The sequence below is a fragment of the Mycotypha africana genome (genome assembly GCF_025528875.1).
Source record: "Mycotypha africana strain NRRL 2978 chromosome Unknown BDF20scaffold_10, whole genome shotgun sequence".
Taxonomy (NCBI): Eukaryota; Fungi; Mucoromycota; class Mucoromycetes; order Mucorales; family Mycotyphaceae; genus Mycotypha; species Mycotypha africana.
The window spans coordinates 886,134-905,723 of NW_026515734.1; the positions used below are offsets into that span (position 1 = coordinate 886,134).

Sequence of the window (19,590 nt, forward strand, 5' to 3'; positions counted from 1 at the left end):
CAAAAAAAAAAAAGGTTTTTAATTGATACGCAACCGACATGAAACTATTCTCGTTACCCGTTTCCGTATAGTGAGGTTATTCGTATCGTATTCGTATTTACATAACTCTGAACTACACTCATTAACAGAATGTCGTACTGATTGGCCAGGCTTACAAAAATTATATTTTTTGACTTCCAAAAAGCCTTCGAAAAGAATTCTATACATTATGGCAACTTGATTTAGAAATGAATTTGTTTGGTCAGCTATCCCCCTAAAATCAAATTGACGATGTCAGAAAAACTTTGAAAATAAGCTGTCCAAAAGAATATAAGCTGCTCTAACAGTTACGAAATTGACCTGGAAGGCTGAATTGAATATGCAATGTCCTTCTTTGAAATGGAGGCTTGCAGGCCTTAGAAATCTTCAATGTACACTAAGTTGGAATATTGATAGAGTATATGAACTATGAGACCGATTCCGAGACAGATCAATGAAAAATGATAAATGTATTTGCTATTAGTACGTGAAGAGGTGTAAAAGAATAACAAAAAATAAGAAATGCTGTAATACTTACATATGAGGAGTAGTGTCAAAAGTTAGAGTTAAGCAGAATGACACATTTGACAGGAAAAGTAGTGTTATTGAGGGCGTTTGGCAGTCTTGTTCATTTCTTTATACCTCTTACCCAAAAGGTATTACAGCCATCGGCTGTAAGCGCATGTACCGTTTCTGATTAGGAAAGGAGGTACGGCATATACATTGGTAGTAGCAAGCTCAAGCAACCAGGCCAGCAGAAGAAACCATGAGTTACAACAAAAAGAGGCGAACCATGACACTAAAACACAATTGTATGATAGCTAGCATAAGCATATGTTCAGACAGGATCAAGTTTTAGTCATAACTTGGCTTCCTTTGTTTACCACCCAATTAGCAAATGGACAATTTATGCAACAAAGGATACAAAAAGTGTTAAGAGAGTCTGACACATTAGCTTTATACATAATCTCGAGAGCACTCTTTTTTTTTTTTTCAGTCTAAAAAACTCACCTTTCAGTATTATCAACTCGTACCTACCCTATTCAAAATTTTGGGTCAAATGGGGGCATTTCATTGGATTTCAAATTTTGGATACTGGTCAATGAAATGATATAGAATAAAAAGACGCAAAAAAAACCAAAAAATTACGGATACGCAGATTTTATTGGATAATGCGCAAGATAAATCTCAAAGTGCACACAAGAAAAAGTAAAAATGGTGTATGCGATACATTACCGTACAGACTAGATGTATTATTCGAGGGACATTTACACTTTGCCAAAAGTTGTGTTCCCAAGGCCTCTGCATTTTATGGAAAAGTTATTTACCGTCTCTTTAAATCTCTTCAAAGATCGATTCCTAGATCAACGTTTATTTAGCTTTTTATATTGCTTGTTTCGCCAACGAGAAATCAGTAAACTGGACAACTTACCCTAATACGCCTTTAAGTAATGCCTCCTTGTCTTCTGGAGTTACCAAAGGAGAAGGGAAACCATCCTACGAAGAAAAAGGACCAAAATAGTTAATCATAAGTAGCATATTTAATATTGTATAAGTAATTTAGTTTACAGTTGCTAGTAATGTTCTTAACCATTCGCGACTAGGTTGCAAATATTTCCCTGTTATTCGATGTAAAACGTCCACAAGTGGTCCTGAAAAAGACCTAGGCACACGACCACCAATACCCAATAATAGCTGTTCCATAATTTTGATTCCCAAGTTCATCATGATTGTGTCCGCTACTTCACTTATATCTGAATTATCTGGATGATCTTGCGTGACAAAATCGGCCTGTCATGAATATCTTCATATTAGTCATTGTGTGCTTAATTCATTTCCTTACAAACGGTAAATATACCATGAACATAACAGCTGCTTTCAATGCTAAGCGCTCTTGCAATCCTAAGCCTGCAATGACGATCAAGAAAATCATATTGATCATGGACAATGGTAAATGATAAAATGCTAAAGGACAACGTCGTAACGTCTGCAATGTGAACTGCGTTAGAAATAATCCGATTCCTTATTATTCTTGTATATTACCCTTGAAAGTAATCCGAAGTAACTGTCAACAATGTCTGGATAATTCTCCATAGCTATTAAAAAGTAATTGTTGAAAAAGTTTGTTCGCAATATATAGTAGCAACTTACAAATTCTTACCTTCTGTTCCATTAATTACCTCCAACGTCTTTGTTGTCAATGTACCTAGCATGTCTCTCAATCTCTCAGTGTACATTCCCTGCCCACCGAATACCGTCATTGCAAGTGCTGCTGAGTCAAGCCAGCAAGCATAAGCCGCAGTTGTATAACTTGCCTCTACCAACTCTACGAAATTTACAAAACTCAAACTGAGTAAAGGACTTGTTGACTTGATACCTTGGTCAACGAAAGTTGATAAGGCCTTTGCAATAGCTTCATCTGCACCCCATACTCGTGCAATACGTGCAGTAGATTGCTCAATGGCAAAAGCAATATCGCTGAAGCCATCAATTTTCATATATGCTTTAGTCAATTTCCCGCTAGCAAATGCATCGTAAATTTCATCCCGTTCTGTTAAGGACTTGTAATCATCATTTGGTGATTGTATACCACGACAACATGCAGTTAGATATTGAAGTTGGACAAGGGTTGCGTCTCGTGACCCTTCAGGGTTTTCTTCTATTAAATTAAGCGCTTTCGATATGCCTTGCAAAATATCTCCAGTTAACGACTACAAACGTGAATAAGCAGGTTCGTTAGGTAATACTAAGTACCATATGAATTAATGTGTTAATTCCTTCAGAAAAACTTTACCATTAAAGGAGGTATAGCTCTTTCAGGTGGCAGAACTTGAATCACATCAGCAACAGATTGCACAACCTTCTGCATGAAAATAGACTGAGAAATTGGCTATTAGTTTACAATAGTCAAGATTTCTGCTCAGCATCAATTTAGTATACCTTTATACTTGAATTTGCCATAGCTACATAAACATGCATCAGACTTTCTAACTCATCAACTAGAGATTCGCGGCAGTTATCGCAAATATCTGAAAAGGAAGAGGTAGCAGCTGGGGCTAGGTTAGGATTACTCAGGCAAGGTACAATGTAGTTCATGATTGGGTTTAATAATTGGGGGTTTGATTTGAGCCATTCCGAGAATGAACCTATAGTGAATAGTATTGTATAAATTACGATTCCTTGGATAAAAGACACGTATGCAAAATTCTTACCCATAAGTAATAAAACAGTATTTTTCAATCGAATACTACAATCACTTTGTAATTTTCCTAATATCTCTGCGCCAAAAAACCGAGATATGTAAACACTTTCCTTCGCACTGATCTCTTCAGATATGCTTTTCAGGCAAAATAACGTAGCCTCTAAATACTATAGTTGTTACAGTTAGCGTACAGAATATACGTCCAAATGTAGCTGTTCTTACTTGTGCTGAGTTTGGTAAGCCTTCCCATTGCTCGATAATGCATGTTGCTTGCTCCAAGAGAATTGATAACATCTCGTCTTTCAATACAAAGTAGGGATTGATCATTGTATCTCCCAAATCACGTCTCCAGATCTTAAACTTATCTTTAACATCTGGAATACTCATAAATTAGATGCTGCGCTAAAAGAACAATAACCAATTCTTTCTTATAATCGAACCTTTATTCCATGAATTCCAAGTCATTTCATCTGGGTAGCAAGCTTTCTGAATCAGGATTTTCACTAAATCACGATAAATAGCCAACGAGGTTTGCCCACACTCATAAATCCAAACAGCCTCATCCCTTGAATTTCCCTCATCGAGATGTGGTGGCGTCGATATAGGGCGCAAAGGTAATACATTCTCATCAAATAAGGTTTCTTGCATTATATACCAAAAGTTGAGTGGAATTTCAGATACTTCCTGATCTATCGGATAGTAACCTTTATAATCTGTTAATTGTAATATCATCTGCAACAGCCACTTTATGTCTGGCCGGGCCAAATGTTTCACTATAAAATCTGTATATGTCTCTCCAAAGGTCGTAAACAACTTTGCAAGCGCAAGCGCAGTTTCCTCATCCTCATCTGCAATACAAGTCTCAAACTTCTCCTTCATGGCGTCGCTCGTGAAACATGATAATAACTCATTTCGATAATTTTGATACCTCGCCCACGCTGTTTGTTGCATAGATTCTAATAAGACGTCAACGGCAGGTTCAAATAATTCCGGGTGACCAAGTAAGATCATCACTTTTTGTAACAAAGTATGTGCATCTTCTAAATTAATCCCATACTGTATCCAGCTCTGTAAGCATCTTAATGATTTATGTTGAAGTGTATCAGCCGAATTGACAGGTTGAAATAGTAGCGTCGATATGGTTGTCAGAACAATCGGAACGCCTTCTTTTAATTCTCCAATCAGCTGTAGCTTGTGTCCGCCAATAAGGTTAGAATTGGATATTTCCTCAGGTACAAGCGTTAAAAATTCCAGAATAGTTGAATAGATTGTTTGGGCTGGCACACCATAAGCTTGTGAGCCTAGTTGTAGCGCTTCTACTGTTGATGCGATGAAGTGCGGCCATTTATCGGGCACTGAATGGAATGAATAGGCTATTAACTATTCATGCACAAAATTTAAATCAGTTGATATCATTAAAAAAGCATTAACTTAATTCCATGCTTTACTGCTATGCATAATTTGGTAGTGACAAAAGCTGGTCCTCCACATAACCGAACTATCCAATTAAGGAGTTCGCTCTTTAACCATTCATGTTTATTCTCTGGTAGCGTTTCCCTACCGAGCGTTAAATTTGTTTAGGCAACAGCAAAAAAAAAAATCCATGAATCACTTACTGACGTGCTTACCAATCGCGTGTGATTTTCACTTGAAACGTATGTGCACCGAAAAACCGACAATGATCTGTCTGAAAGGATTTAAGTATTGTGCGATTGTTACAAGAATAAAAGCTTGAATAAAACGAGTTACTTGCGAAAAAAGTAGTTGAGAGGCAATTTCCCAAGCAATTGGTTGCTTCTGTAATGTCTGAAGTTGATCCTGGATTTCTTTGGCGACAAGTGGATCGCTTGAACTATAAAGCTCGTTTATAAGCTGAGAAAAGGAGTTATTCAACTATCGTACTAGAAACGCTGCGTTGAGCTACTGCTAAGTTTATATTACTGTTTCAACTTGAGTAACTGTTGGATAGTCCATAATAATAATTGTTTCTCTACAGTGTGAGTTTCCACTCGTTAATTTTTTAATGTTCGAAGAAATAGAAAGAATTTCGTAATTTAAAGACACTTTACATTTATGGATTCTCGCAGAAATCAAAGTAGATATATGATTGCGTGACTAAGTGTCATACCTCAAGTAGTGATACAGATCTGACAGAAGCCTTAGGTGAAGCATAGCGTTCAAACTAATAAAGGTTTGAACAAAACTTCTGCTAACTAAAAAGTAATAAAGATCATCTCCTTGTCTATCCTGTAAAAACCATGCAAAGGTCTTTGGTCAGCAAATGCACAGTCGATAACGGGTCCATCTTCTGCAAAAGTTTGTTGACGGGTGCATAGTTTATTATTATACGCTCATCGATGTTTTAAGGTCTTCCTACCCTGTAGTCGTGAAGCGAAATATAATGTTCTTTGGATTTGCAGTGGCTTTTGAATCTTCTAAAGCACCCAAAAATATGCATTTGCTTGTGTTAAACAGAATTTTATTTTTTCTTTTTCCAAAAACTTATTAAAAAATCAAAAGCAACATGAACATAAGACAAGCTACTGTAAGCAGAGAATTCCAAACCGTTTGATACGAGTTCGAAACTAACAACCCGCCTGACTTGAGTAGGTTGAAGACTTGATTTATATTCAAAATTGTAATTTACTCGATCTGCCAGAGAATTACCAAATGAAATATTGTAATGTAGCCGCCTTTGCAACGCTAGTAGAATATGTTATTCAACTTGACGTTATTTTTTATAGACCTTTATCACGCTTTATCATGGCCTCAGTTATCTTTTGTAGCCGAGGATGAGAATGGGAAAGTTGTTGGTTATGTTTTAGCAAAAATGTAGGGAATGAAGAAGAGTTGGAATTACATTGGAGATTCCTTAAAGTAACGAGTAGATTTCATTTCCAATAGGGAAGAAGAACCTACAGATGTTCCTCATGGTCATATTACTTCATTATCAGTTATGCGTACCTATAGACGTTTAGGTCTCGCACAAAAACTCATGACACAAGCAACTAGTCAAATGGCAACAGTTTTCGGTGCTCACTATGTATCTTTACATGTTCGTAAGACAAACCGTGCCGCCATCGGTCTTTATAGGGATACTTTGAAATTCGAGTACGTGATAGTTGACTTTCCTTGCTGTGAAGTCCCTTTCTAATTGATTTATTTATTTGATTACGACAAAAATAGTGTTCATGATATTGAGAAAAAATACTATGCTGATGGAGAAGATGCATATGCCATGCGCTTGAATTTAAAAGAAACAAAGCCAGTCCTTCGTGGTATTGTTGAGGAGGTTAATAAAGTTGCAGCCCATTGAAGATGAGCGATCGGTCCGTAAATGCGATCAATAAACAATACATAGAAATTATAGATAAACTTCATTTAAAATTGGTATCCACAAATTTTTTTATATGTTCTAACAGCTCTCGCTTAATGGAATCGCTGACAGTAGCTAATCCAGCAGACATTAGTATCTTTCAAAGTCTGGTTCTGCTCCAGTGTCTTCAATTACCTCTGCCAAATTCTGTTGCTTCCTTCTCTAACTGAAGTAGTGTGCAATTTTCTAAATTTTTATCTCTAACAAGGTCTGTACACCATATCAGTGCCAATATATTCCAACTAATTAAGCTTAGGTTCCATACCACGGGTGTAAGCGTCAAAGTTATCAGTCCACCCTGACTCATTCAAACGCATCTTCAGCAGTTCCAATAGCCTGATCATTCGTTGAATCATATAAATGTCTGTTGCATTACTTGAACGCAATGTTTCCGCTATTTTTCTACCTTTCTTTTTCTCCCGAGTGAACAAATAGTCTCTCTATTTCTTGCTCTTTTTGCTCATTTTTTGCCATATTGAGAATGAATTGTCTGTTGTTAAGATAAATTAAAACAGACTATTATTGAAAATTGAATTCAGATCTGCGGTTGAGGTCTATTTATGCAACACCAAGCCACTCTTACCAATCAAAATTACACAAAACCTAACTTTGTTCGATGTTTAGCAGGAATATCAACGATTTGTAAACTATTTGAACAATACAAATACAATCATCGACAATAGAGCGTAATATATTGAAGCCCTATCGCGCATTTATTACAAAATTGGCTTTTGGCTATGTTTCGAAGTCTAAACGTCTTGGTTTCATCAACAGATTCAGTTGAATGCCTAATGTTGTTTCTTAGCGGGTTCTTTTTTTGCTGATGTCATCCAAATAAGAATTCATTCAGCGATTTCTGACAACGCGTTCTTCACTTTTTTAACATATGTGTCGAAAATTTTTGAGCATTGATCACTTTTTGGCTCTTTAATTTCTCATAAAGTTCAAGATCGTTTTTCTAGTTCACCTTCCTTCTAACCTCATTAAAATAGTTTTTAAAGAAGTTCTCTTCTTTCATTCATTTGTAACCGTTATAAATCATTAAGCCGACGATAACAAAAGATATAAAACATACATTCTGCAACTTGCATAAAAACATGCAACTCGATCATTAAGCAACTATGAGTAGTGAATTAGACCCTTATAATACTCCGTCAACAGCAAGCCCAAAGCAACGAAGTACTTCCAAATCTCAAAAAGCTAGCCTTACACGCATAGTTAAAGCTCAGGTGACTTTACTTATATCCAATCTAAATAACGATAATTTTACTCGAAAATCAACGGAAATAAAATCAGTAAGCGATATAGCACAAAATAGAAGTAAACTATCAATTTCATCACACTAAAAATATCCTTCTCTTCGACCTGTAGCTCATCGAAACTCACGGAGATGACATTCGTGAACATTTATTTCGATACTTACTTTCCGACCTCTATAAACAAAAACTTCTCAGAGATGATAATTCACCTCACGTCAAACTATTAATGCAGAATATGGATTTATTACCCACAAAAGCAGGGAAGAATCACTTGGAAACTATATCCAGTTTCGGTTCAGCATTAGAACAATTTACCAAAACTGAAATTGCGAATCAAGCAGATTTGAACGAGCTCTTCGACAGACTGAAGCTGAATGATTTCAACCAAGCAATTTTAACTCTCCCATTATTTACGGGAGTTCAGGCGAACATTATCACTCAAGGTAAAATATACTTAAAAAGTTATATGGGGTCAAATATCTAGCAATAATCATAGATCTAATATTTATTCTCCTATTTGTTAAGCGAAATCAATCTTTAATGCGAAAATAGAAAAGGCTATAGAAGCTTGTTCTAAAATAGATTCTATCCCTGAAAACCTTTTGCAATACACGATCAACGCTGCATCTTCTAGTTTGCATGATAGCAGCTACCAATTTAATGATGTGCAGGAAGATAAATTACAATTGTTCCTCAAAAGGCTGGCGGAACATTGTTCGAAATCTAAAGCGTTGATGAACCAATATCAAGAGATGATTCACTTTATAGGAACTAAGATGAACAATATGAACGACGATATGGCAAATGAACAGAATGAACAGTTCAAACAAGTGATATTGGATATGTACAGTAACAATCCATCTTCTGTTACACGAATTTTGGAACTGTCAAAAGACGTCAACGTAAGTTTGTGCATAAATTACATTATTGGACAAGAATATACCTCGACTGATCTTGCTGAACTCTGCGTAATTCTATACAGGCTATACCGTCTATTTTAGATTCTTTACCACCAGCTTTAGCTTTGGATTTGGCATGTTTGGCTGATATAGATAAATCAATGAATTTGGAGACTTGGTTAGAAGAAAGATTGAATAATCCTGAATTAAGAGAGACATTCGCCAATCAATGTTTAGACTATCTTGTGCAGAAGATTTCGTTGGAAGTACAACGACAAGATCCATCCAAGGTCAACTTACCTATAGCATTGTCGGTAGATTCCGTCAGAAGCTTTTTAAAAGCATTAACAAATAGGTAATTGAGGCGAATGAAGATGCTGCAGTAATAAGACGGCGATGCGTATATTTTAACATTTAACTAATGTATAAACAATCTCACTGTAGCTCTTTGACGCCTCAATTGACTGAGAAGTTGAAGGACATTCAAAACCGCTGTCTTCAATTGTACCCGCAACTGCATACAAATGCAATGCAAGCAGTATCAGCAACAGGTCCAGCAATAGCAACAGGTATGCCACCAGCGCAGGTTGTTGGTCCCGGAGGAGGCGCATCATTTAAACCAGATATAGAAGAAGAAGCTAATATGTACTATGAGCGTATATACAATGGTGAGCTTTCGGTTGACGACATGATTGAATTATTAAAGAGACTTAGTATTTCTAAGGCTCCTCGCGATCAAGATGTTTTCGCGTGTATGATTCACAATTTATTTGATGAATATGCATTTTTCCCTAAATATCCCGAAAAAGAACTATCTATTACGGCTACCTTGTTTGGTCTGCTCATACAACACAGACTCGTCTCTTACGTACCATTAGGTGTCGCGCTACGTTATATTTTGGAAGCGTTACGCAATCCTGCTGGTTCCAAAATGTTTAACTTTGGTGTTCAAGCGTTAAGACAATTTCAAGGTCGATTAACAGAATGGCCACAGTATTGTGCACACTTATTAGAGACACCTGCTTTGGTGGAGATGCATCCCGACATTGTTACTTATATACAGACATCTCTAAGTCATCCTAATGCTCAAATTAAGCCTGGTGAAGATCTGGATCCGAATAACCATCAACATTTTCAGCCAACTCTGACAATACCTTTCACAAGCATTCATCCACCTCAGATACCAGAAGTTGCCGATCTTGTTTACCAAGAACCGTCCAGCACGGTACAAGATACAATTCTTTTTACGATCAATAACGTGGCACAGAATAATATTGAGAGCAAAGTATCCAATTTGAGAGAGGTATTGATACCATCTGCGTATAAATGGTTTAGCAATTATCTGGTGACAAAAAGAATATCTGCTGAACCGAACTATCATGAGCTGTACATAATGGTGTTAGATTACATCGGTTCCAAGTTACTGAATAATCACATACTTGCCGTGACATATGCTAACGCATTGCTTCTCTTGAACTCGGAAAAAACGGTAACAAATTCTTCTGAACGTTCGTTACTGAAAAATTTGGGATCATGGCTCGGAAGAATGACACTCGCCAAAAATAAGCCTATTCTGCATAAGAATTTGATGTTCAAGGTTTGTAAGAAGAACTAGGGCTTTGTAGCAGAAGCAAATTCAACTTTGGGGCTAACTGCATTATGAATATAGAATTTATTGTTGGAAGGCTATGATACACAACGCTTGATTGTTGTTATTCCTTTCGTTTGTAAAGTGTTGGAACAATGTGCCGATAGCAAAGTATTCAAACCGCCTAACCCTTGGTTGATGGCGATCCTTAAGCTGCTAGTGGAATTGTATGAGTTCGCAGAGCTTAAACTTAACCTAAAGTTTGAAATTGAGGTTTTGTGTAAGAGTCTGTCAGTTGAATTGAAAGGTAAGACGACATAATATAAAAGACTTTGCTCCTTTTAACGCTGCTCATACGCTTTCATGATGAATCAGATATTACACCAACGACTGTCTTGAAGGACAGACAGCCTCAAGCGCAAAATAATAGCAAAAATGCTTTTGCTTCCTCTGGTTCTGGTTACCCTGGACGAGCAGCAGCCGGCGGAAACCCGTTATTGCAAAATGCCGACACAGAGCCTTCAACCATAAATGATATACCCATCAATATTCCTAACCTTGCTCCCTATATTGCCTTCAACCCTCAAATTGCATTGTTTAACAACCACCCTGCTGCCAAGCGCTTAGTTCTTCAAGCTTTTACAGATTCTGTCCGTGAGATTATCGGGCCTGTTGTCGAACGTGCAGTCGCCATTGCCGTCGTATCCACTCGCGATTTAGTCCTGAAAGATTTTGTTATGGAGAATAATGAAAACAAGATGAGAGATGCTGCACATCTGATGGCTCAAAACTTATCCGCAAGCCTTGCTATGGTAACAAGTCGAGAACCGCTCAGATTGAGCATTGTTTCCAATTTGAAAGCGATCTTTTTGGCTCATGGATTAAGCGATGTAAGTTTTGAATTCCCAGATTCAGGAAAGAACCAAAAAGACAATGGATGCATTCTCACTTTTGTACATAGACTATGGCAGAGAATGCTATTTTTAATACAGTAGAGAATAATCTGGAACTCATGTGTGCAGTCATTGAAAAAGCTGCCATGGAGAGAGCCACTCTTGAAATTGACGATATACTTGCTACGGCTTATGCAGCCCGTAAAAAGCATCGCGAGCAAAAAACTAGCCAGCCATTTGTCGATATGGAAACATTCCAAATGTCGGCTTACATAAATACTCTCCCGCCTGTTCTTCGACCCAAGCCAGGAGGATTGCAGCCAGCACAGTTAAGCATTTATGAAGATTTTATGCGAATTCCTCGCGTTCCACCAGCTGCTGCAGCGCCTGCAGCGCCAATGGCAGCAAGTATGGATCCTGCTGCTTTTGCTTATAATGGAAGCGGTTACGGAAATAATCTATCTACTCCAATTAGCAATGGGCTTGAAAATGTACCCACTGCAATTGTCCAACAGCAACAGCAGCATATACCCCAAGCAAGTGTTCGTGCTATTTTAGAAAGATTCGCTCAATGCATCGCTGAAATTGAGAATCTTATTAGTCAAACAAACATCAGCACTATCAGTGCCCTTCCTCATCATAGTGATATCCGTACCTTAATTCGACAGATTCCAATGCTTGCCTATACTAGCTTTGATAAATCCGAGACAGCGAGAGCATTTGCTCAAAAGATTGTGCAATTGTTGTACAAAAGTGAGCGACAACTGGCTATTGAAGTTTATGTGGTCATACTGGAGCATTTATACGAGGTCGCTCCCGCTGTAGGCAACTTGGTGACTACTTGGCTCACACATGCTGATGATGAACGTAAATACAATGTACCCGTCACTGTAGCATTAATCAAGGCTGGTTTAATCAGCCTACCTGAACAAGACCAAGAATTAGCTGTGTTGATTAATAGTGGCCGCAAGAATGCCATTGAATTTTCTGTACGCTTGATCCGTGCTTGTCTATTGGGTGAGTATCCTTTGGCTACCAGCCAAGAATTTATGGCCTCGTTGGAGGCTCTAAGCAATCTGAGAGGAAATCAGATACCCGAGAATGTGATAAGTCTGCTGGAGGAGCTACGTAGAGTACCAACACCTCAACATCTTCAAGCGCAAGATATGGCTCCACCTAGCAGCACTGACGGCAACCTCTACGAGCAACTTCAATACTTCTTTGCCGAATGGGTTCGCGTATACCAACATCCAGCTGCTACTGAGAAAACTCTTTTGACGTTTGTAACGCAGCTTTCTCAACAGGACATATTAAGAATGAACGATGTAGCCACTTTATTTTACCGTGTTTGCATAGAAGCGTCTGTGGAGCATGCCATCAAATTTAAGATGCTCGCTGGTCAATCACCTGCTTTAGGCTATCAACCTATCGATGCTCTTTCCAAATTGATTGTTTGTCTGACACAAGTCACGATGGCAGATGAAGCAGATCCTTTGATTCATGTTCGACGTGCATTATCAGTTGCAGTCTTATGTATTTCGCAGCACCATGAAATACGCGGACAGCACTTTGACCAACGTCCCTTCCTTCGTCTATTCACTAGTTTATTAACTGATTTCCACAAGATTGAACAACAGATGCTATCCTTGTATCTCCCTCTTCTGAATGCTTTCAGCAGCACCTTCCTGACTCTGCAGCCTCTAAAATTCCCTGGTTTTTCTCTTGCTTGGCTTCAGCTTATTTCTCATCGATTCTTCATGCCCCAATTGTTGTTGGCCGAGAATCAACAAGTAAGTTTCAACTGTTATTGAGAATTTGACAACGCTTTATGGATAATAGGCTAACATACGTGTAAAATAACTTTCTATAGGGCTGGCCAACCTTCCAACGACTACTGATCTGCTTGTTTGAATTCTTGGCACCTTATCTGCGTAAACTTGAGTTGCGTGACACTACTCGTACATTATACAGAGGCACACTCCGTGTCTTACTTGTTCTCCTTCACGATTTCCCAGAATTCCTCAGTGATTATCACTATAGTTTTTGTGATGTGATACCCGCCATTAGTATCCAAATGCGTAACTTGATTCTAAGCGCTTTCCCTCGCCACATGCGTTTGCCAGATCCTTTCACGCCCAATTTGAAGATCGATTTGCTAACTGAAACCCATCAGTCACCTCGTGTTTTGTCAGATGTGACCAGTATTATAGAAGAGAATAATCTGAAACAAGAGTTGGACCAAATTTTGGAAAAATCCAAGATACCTTCTACGGATTTCCTGAAGGTTTTGTTGGATAAAATGTATGACAGCACAAAGAAAACATTCAACACACGTTTAGTCAATGCCGTCACGTTTTACATTGGTATGGTCACCATTTCAAGGGGAACACCTGTGCATCAAGGGCCTGCGTTAGAAATCTATCAATACCTTTTGTCTGAATTGACTTCTGAAGGTAAACATGTGTATATGAAAGGAAGCATTGAGGAAACCAACAGTATGTAGTAACATTATCTTTTTTTCTTTGGTATTTGTGTAGGACGCTATCTTCTTTTGAGTGCCATTGCTAACCAATTACGCTATCCTAACAGCCACACACACTATTTTAGCTGCTTGCTGTTGTACTTGTTTGTTGAAGGCAAAAACGAAGTGGCGAAAGAACAAATTACAAGAGTTTTATTAGAAAGATTAATTGTAAATAGACCACATCCGTGGGGCCTTTTGATTACGTTCATTGAACTGATCAAGAATCCTCGCTACAGCTTTTGGAGTCACTCATTTACTCGCTGCGCGACAGACATTGAAAGATTGTTCGAAAGCGTCTCAAGGTAAACAGAAGCGAACAACTTATTAATACTCGTATTGACATAGTAAATTGAATATGCCTATTTCCCTGAACATGTGTAGGTCTATCAATCAAAATTAACAAAAAAGCATTCTATTTTTTATTATTATTTATACCTTTCTCCTCTCCACCCTTATAATAACTCACCTGTCAATTCGTTACTTTGTACACAAACACTCACGACACACATTTTACATATATATCATATCATTTCTTTATACATAAATTTCCATGGTTAATGCTGTATCATAAACGTCTCTATTCTATTTTTATGTTTTTTCTTTTCTTTTTGGCTACCCGTTCACATTTCAAATTGTTTAGAATTTTTTTCCCAACAATAAAACCCTATTACTGTAACTGAACTTCTTATGATTTGTCGGTCATTACAGATTGCTTTTTGTTCCGGTGACGTGTAAGGGGCCAGATAACCACGCCTCTTTCTTCTCGCCCGGAGAACGAGTGGGCAAAAAAAAAAAAAAAAAAAAAAAAAGGTGAGAACAAAAAATAAAGGAAAAAAAATCAAACCCCCCTGGTGAATCGCCCATTTAGCATTAAAAAAATAGCGAGACTTTCAAATAAAAATGCCCCACAATTTTATATCTTTTACTCTGTTTGAATAGTATCTTAATATTACAAACACACTTAAGATGAGCGCCATTTTCCGTCGTGCCTATACCACCAAAACACTTGTTCCTCCTAATATTGCTGCTGCCACCAAGCTTAGTGGTTCAGCTAAGGATGGACAAATCAATGAATTAGTCAAATTCTATAAGGTACGGAATGATGATGTCTTCAAAAATTATTGTCAACATTTCGACTGACTTGATGTCATTGTCTAGAAATTACCCAAGGGAACTGCTGAAACTCCCAAGCCTGTTGGTCCTTTTGCTCGTTATAAGGCCCGTTATATTGATGGTGATAACGCCTCTGTTACTCCATTACTTCATCTTATCCTCGGTGTTGGTATTATTGGTTATACTATCGACTATCACTTCCACTTGAGTAAGTTTTTTCTCGTAAACAAAAACCAACACTTGTGTGAAGCTCTGACTAACTTTCGGTACCTTTTTGATTTTTTTTGTTGAACAGAGCATCACAAGAATGTCGAGCACCACTAAATTTGTAATGTAGTCGAGTTAAACTCGAGTATAAAATAATTTAAGATTGTAATAAAAGCAAGCTAAGGACAGAAATACACCAGCAATAGATTTGATATTGTCCATGAATCTTCAAAGGAAAAGAACCAAAAAAAAAAAAAAAAAGAAAAAAACCAGTAAGGGCGTATAATGATTCCCTTCCCGTCGATCTGATACCAGATTTCCAGTTGGATGATATATACTACCTATTGAACGCGATATCTGTTATGTTTTCCATTAAAGGTTCAGAATCAATGACATCTTGTTATTTTAGATAACACACAATACGCATTACAAGTAGTATGAAAGAAAGATACATTAGCTGGGATAGATTTTTCTCTAGTGATAACACATTGGATAGAAATTAGACAATCTACGCTGCTAGTTGCGAGTGGGGAAGGGGTGATGGTCGGTTTCTGTGAAAAAGAAAAAACACATTTTTGAAAAGGAGGCATGTAAAGCATTTATGCACACTACAGAAGGAGCTTGTGTATGTAATAAGGCTACAGTTAAGGCGAGGAGTGTACACGTCCAATAGTATTTTTTTTATTCCTCATTTCTAGATTCTTATATTGAATTTTTGAAGCCTCAAGATATATACATAGTATGCATAGTATGACTGACCCAAATATACGCATCGTTGCTGTCCTTTAATACTGAAACGAAGCAGTATAAACAGTATTGAATAAGCACACTAATGAGAAATGAGTGCTACAATTTTTATATGCGTGCTATCAATAAAACCAGTTTATTAAATAGTGTACAGAGTAATATAAGGGATGATCATTATGAAATACAAAAAAGAAAAAAAGAAAAAAAAAAAGACAGAAAAGGGAAGTAGCAATTCTAAGCTTATATACATGATAATATCGGAATGAAGAAAGTGGGTAATATGAGAATGGAAAGATGAACAAAGTAATGCAAATGAAGAGAAAAAAGAATGCAGTGAATATTCAGTAGTGATAGTAAAAGTAGTAAATAAAAGAAAGAGGGTTGTATTTTAATCGAGGAATCTCCACTTGATATCAATCACACCAATGTCCAAATCATCGAGTTCTTCAAAAACAACAGGAGTCAAATCGAGAGAACCCCAGGTACATCCAGGGCAGGCATCAGTGATGGTGGCATCCACAGACTTGCCGTCATGGTAGATTCTAACCTTTCTGAAACAATCATCGCTGACAGCATCCATATCACCGTATTGTTCACCGTTCAGGGCAGCAATATAACCATCATCAGGTTCAAATTCACCACAAGCACCAATGGAACCAGAATCAGACGCGATAAACCAGGTAGCATCACCATAAGTCATTTCATCATCACGCTTATTGATAGGGGAAGCAGCAGCACCATTGAAGGCAGCAAGGAGGGTAGCAGAGAGAGCAGTAAGATAGACAACAGAGCGAGACAACATTTTTTGATTTATTTGATATATAATAGTTTGATAATAGAAAGAGATGTTTTATCCAACGTGTCTATCCTTTTATATACCTTTTTCACTGTTATCCTGATCTATTCGTCTATGGAGCGACAAAAAAAATAATACAGTATTTTACCTTATATTTTAGACGATTTACAATTTTTAATGGACAATATACATTTTAATTTTAGATTTAGTAAAAAATATTTTTAGAAAAGTCCATAGTATTTGGATATTTGGATACTCAATTATTCAGTGATATTCAAGCAGCATTAAGGATGACATACAATCGAACCCTAGAAATTAGTCTCTATCAGTAAGAAAGTCGCCAATAATGGTTTTATTGATGTTATCTTGCAATAGGACAAACTACAAAAAGCTTGACAACTTTTTTACTAAATGACGATGTGTTCCGAGACCAACAAGATATTCGTTGGTGCCTTTTTTGGACAAGAATTCCAAAAAAAGTTAACTTTGAATTGATTGACATCAAACCATTGATAGAGGGCTGATGGTCATAGTATAACAGATACCATAGCGGAATGGGATGGTTATATTAACTGTTGTCAATGTTTTTGTATGCGTTCATGGGTGACTTTCAAAGATAAGCACTATAAAATATATTGCTCTCTTAGAGTCAAATGTTGTCTCTTTCACTTTTATTTCACGTTTTTAAGATACATACTATGACCCATGTTCAAAACAATAATTTATGAAAAGAAAAAGCAAATTTTTGAAAAGAAAAAATCAAGTGCTGTTAATGGTAACTTGCCTTTTGAAAGCCTATATACCTGATCATATATATACGTAGAGATTAATCATCGTGTACTGTTAGATGTAACGTGTATTGATTGCGGTAAAGGGGGTCATTACACCCAACAATACTTTAAATGTCAATTGTATGAGACAGAAACTGCAGATCAAGGTAAGCACCTCATGTGGCTTCAAAAGTTGGTAAATTCATCGTTAGTAAGCGACCTCATTGTACCTATAGTTGGTTCGATAGGCAGAAAACGCAAACAGAACTTTGAAATCAAGAAGGAAAAGAAGAAAGCAAGGAAAGAGAATAATGAAGAACCGGATAAAGACAATACCTGTTGTACCAAATGCAAGCAACCAGGACATAAATCGGTGCGTTCTCCTCTGTGTCCTCAACATGTATTATCAAAGGCAGAGGTCTTTCAACATCATTTGGGAAGTAATTACAAGGCGTTTACAAGAAGGTTGCCTCTTGATAACTGCGTTTTTGGTGACTATCGCAACACATTCAAGTCAAAAGTTGTTGAAGCTTGTTCTGTTATCCGAAACTTGGTTCTTAGAGCCAAGCTCTTTGTGAATTATTACGTCTTGGAAAATGCCACTCTTGCTGAGCCAAAGTGTATTAAATATATCTTTACACAAAATTTCTGGTACTCTATGATACAGCTAGTGAATGGACAAAGACCAACAAATAGTAGGCTGATATCACAACAATTACTGAGCTCGTTTGATTCTTTTAAAACGACTTACCCTAAGATTGTCTTCCCTGTCAAGCTCTTTCCTGGACTTAGTCAAGCCATTACAGAAGCATGCACCGAAATTGCTAATTCCTATACGAACAGTATAGTGGAAAATTTTGAGGAGAAACTTCTCTATTTTTTGATATATAAAATACAAACGGCATTTGTGGTAAGTTGCAACTCAATATTACTTGGGGTCTTACATGAATTTTAAAAAAAAGCTCTCATCTTGCGTAGTGTATGCCTTGGAAGCTTGTCAAAAAGGTCACAAGTGATTTCTGCTATCAAGAGATATGCCAAGGAAAACCTAAATGGCCAACTGATGACTACCTTACCAAAGATATAAAAGCAAAGATCCAAACCTTTTGTGAACCTTGGAAGAAGAAGCTGGGGAAGAAAGTGAACATGAAGACATTATCTGCTGATCCTGGGTCTTTCGTACCCTTTTTGTTATCTTTGAACGCAGAATTTGAGAGCGAACACGATGATCATAAACCATTTGACGTACGACGACGTCCTCTTCCAAAATTGTTATCCTTACTGCCAAAGGTTTCCGTTCAATGGAGGTTCATTACCTTGAGCGTGAACGCTCTGTCTTCTTTTGTGAAACGTTCTTTACCCCGCAATTACCAAAGCCAATTAGAGCTGTTTTTCCATGTCTTTGATTTCAAGAAACTCAGGTACAAAAGGTAAGCATACAGTTAATACGGTATGCAGTCGAGTATAATGTATGAGGTTTAACTTCTTGTGCACATGTAGTATCTCTGAACTTACACCGAATGGTGATAACAAAGAGCTCTTTGGTAATATTGTCAGAACGGATGGGTTTTCAGTTGACTTTCTTTTTTATAAAAGACAACAATCTGGCCATGGTGCCTCGTTCCAAAAATTTGACCTCACTCTTGATGATTTCTCTCTGGATGAAGTTGACAATACTTATTTACCTATTACCCTGGATCCCGGAAGAAAGTCTGTTTTTACTGCTGCTATTGGCCTTGAATATAACAGACAAGTGCGAAGATGCACTACATCCGAATACTATCATATGGCAGGGTCAACGAAATATTGTAAGAAATTGAACAGTATAAAAGCTGTTACAGGAATAGATCTAGTAGAAAGTCAAATCCCCTCGTCAAAGACCTCTCGTCTAGGAGTATATGAGGCGTTCACCAGTTATATGCTCAATAACTTAGACGCTCTCTTTAGTTTTTATGGACATGAAACAGCAAAGGACTGGTTTACGTTGTACCAAGGAAGGCAAAGAGCACCCGAAACTATGGCCAACATGTTGACTCATGGAACGGCCAAGTACAATTGCAAAAAGAGAAGCAAGGCAAGGAAGAGGAAAAAACAGCAGAAGAAGAAGAAGAAGAAAGGAAAGAATGTTGACAAACAGCCGCCAATCAAGTGAGTATCAATGAATTACATGTTCATCGTTTAGCTTACGCGCTGATTGA

The 19,590-nt window shown here is 37.4% G+C and overlaps 9 protein-coding genes across 9 annotated transcripts; 7 read left to right on the plus strand and 2 right to left on the minus strand.

Annotated features, from left to right (window-relative positions):
• Nucleotides 1-1,038: 1,038 nt before the first annotated feature.
• BDF20DRAFT_890138 (armadillo-type protein) lies at nucleotides 1,039-5,242 on the minus strand. The gene is made up of 15 exons (XM_053082176.1): nucleotides 5,162-5,242; nucleotides 4,970-5,092; nucleotides 4,849-4,907; nucleotides 4,669-4,777; nucleotides 3,661-4,600; nucleotides 3,443-3,594; nucleotides 3,231-3,387; nucleotides 2,959-3,164; nucleotides 2,813-2,896; nucleotides 2,180-2,729; nucleotides 2,062-2,114; nucleotides 1,877-2,005; nucleotides 1,588-1,809; nucleotides 1,451-1,515; nucleotides 1,039-1,377 (listed from the first exon to the last, which is right to left on the minus strand). Exons 1-15 carry the CDS (start codon nucleotides 5,192-5,194, stop codon nucleotides 1,287-1,289), a joined length of 2,973 nt encoding a protein of 990 aa, XP_052932931.1. The 5' UTR covers nucleotides 5,195-5,242; the 3' UTR covers nucleotides 1,039-1,286.
• A 466-nt stretch (nucleotides 5,243-5,708) lies between these two features.
• On the plus strand, nucleotides 5,709-6,673 carry BDF20DRAFT_890143 (acyl-CoA N-acyltransferase). Its single transcript, XM_053082177.1, has 5 exons — nucleotides 5,709-5,765; nucleotides 5,831-5,900; nucleotides 5,965-6,052; nucleotides 6,125-6,331; nucleotides 6,407-6,673. Exons 1-5 carry the CDS (start codon nucleotides 5,745-5,747, stop codon nucleotides 6,534-6,536), a joined length of 516 nt encoding a protein of 171 aa, XP_052932932.1. The 5' UTR covers nucleotides 5,709-5,744; the 3' UTR covers nucleotides 6,537-6,673.
• Nucleotides 6,674-8,652: 1,979 nt separating this feature from the next.
• BDF20DRAFT_826223 (CCR4-Not complex component, Not1-domain-containing protein) lies at nucleotides 8,653-14,065 on the plus strand (the record flags this gene model as incomplete). The annotated part of the gene is made up of 8 exons (XM_053078048.1): nucleotides 8,653-8,757; nucleotides 8,838-9,109; nucleotides 9,199-10,351; nucleotides 10,424-10,649; nucleotides 10,718-11,232; nucleotides 11,304-13,025; nucleotides 13,106-13,688; nucleotides 13,773-14,065. The coding sequence occupies 8 exons, from the start codon at nucleotides 8,653-8,655 to the stop codon at nucleotides 14,063-14,065; spliced, it is 4,869 nt and encodes a 1,622-aa protein (XP_052932933.1).
• Nucleotides 14,066-14,619: 554 nt separating this feature from the next.
• Nucleotides 14,620-15,348, plus strand: BDF20DRAFT_890155 (mitochondrial F1-F0 ATP synthase subunit F of fungi-domain-containing protein). Its single transcript, XM_053082178.1, has 3 exons — nucleotides 14,620-14,851; nucleotides 14,918-15,080; nucleotides 15,168-15,348. Exons 1-3 carry the CDS (start codon nucleotides 14,726-14,728, stop codon nucleotides 15,194-15,196), a joined length of 318 nt encoding a protein of 105 aa, XP_052932934.1. The 5' UTR covers nucleotides 14,620-14,725; the 3' UTR covers nucleotides 15,197-15,348.
• Nucleotides 15,349-16,046: 698 nt separating this feature from the next.
• Nucleotides 16,047-16,647, minus strand: BDF20DRAFT_890157 (RlpA-like double-psi beta-barrel-protein domain-containing protein-containing protein). Its single transcript, XM_053082179.1, has one exon. The coding sequence runs from the start codon at nucleotides 16,626-16,628 to the stop codon at nucleotides 16,215-16,217; it is 414 nt and encodes a 137-aa protein (XP_052932935.1). The 5' UTR covers nucleotides 16,629-16,647; the 3' UTR covers nucleotides 16,047-16,214.
• Nucleotides 16,648-17,120: 473 nt separating this feature from the next.
• Nucleotides 17,121-17,330, plus strand: BDF20DRAFT_890163 (uncharacterized protein; the record flags this gene model as incomplete). The annotated part of the gene is made up of 1 exon (XM_053082180.1): nucleotides 17,121-17,330. A coding segment is annotated over one exon (156 nt), but the record flags the coding sequence as incomplete, so codon positions are not given.
• On the plus strand, nucleotides 17,317-17,686 carry BDF20DRAFT_890164 (uncharacterized protein; the record flags this gene model as incomplete). Its single annotated transcript, XM_053082181.1, has 2 exons — nucleotides 17,317-17,397; nucleotides 17,470-17,686. Coding segments are annotated over exons 1-2 (174 nt in total), but the record flags the coding sequence as incomplete, so codon positions are not given.
• A 166-nt stretch (nucleotides 17,687-17,852) lies between these two features.
• On the plus strand, nucleotides 17,853-18,622 carry BDF20DRAFT_799132 (uncharacterized protein; the record flags this gene model as incomplete). Its single annotated transcript, XM_053076331.1, has 2 exons — nucleotides 17,853-18,302; nucleotides 18,371-18,622. Coding segments are annotated over 2 exons (702 nt in total), but the record flags the coding sequence as incomplete, so codon positions are not given.
• Nucleotides 18,623-18,863: 241 nt separating this feature from the next.
• Nucleotides 18,864-19,544, plus strand: BDF20DRAFT_826325 (uncharacterized protein; the record flags this gene model as incomplete). Its single annotated transcript, XM_053078063.1, has 1 exon — nucleotides 18,864-19,544. The coding sequence occupies one exon, from the start codon at nucleotides 18,864-18,866 to the stop codon at nucleotides 19,542-19,544; it is 681 nt and encodes a 226-aa protein (XP_052932939.1).
• Between the last annotated feature and the right edge of the window lie 46 nt (nucleotides 19,545-19,590).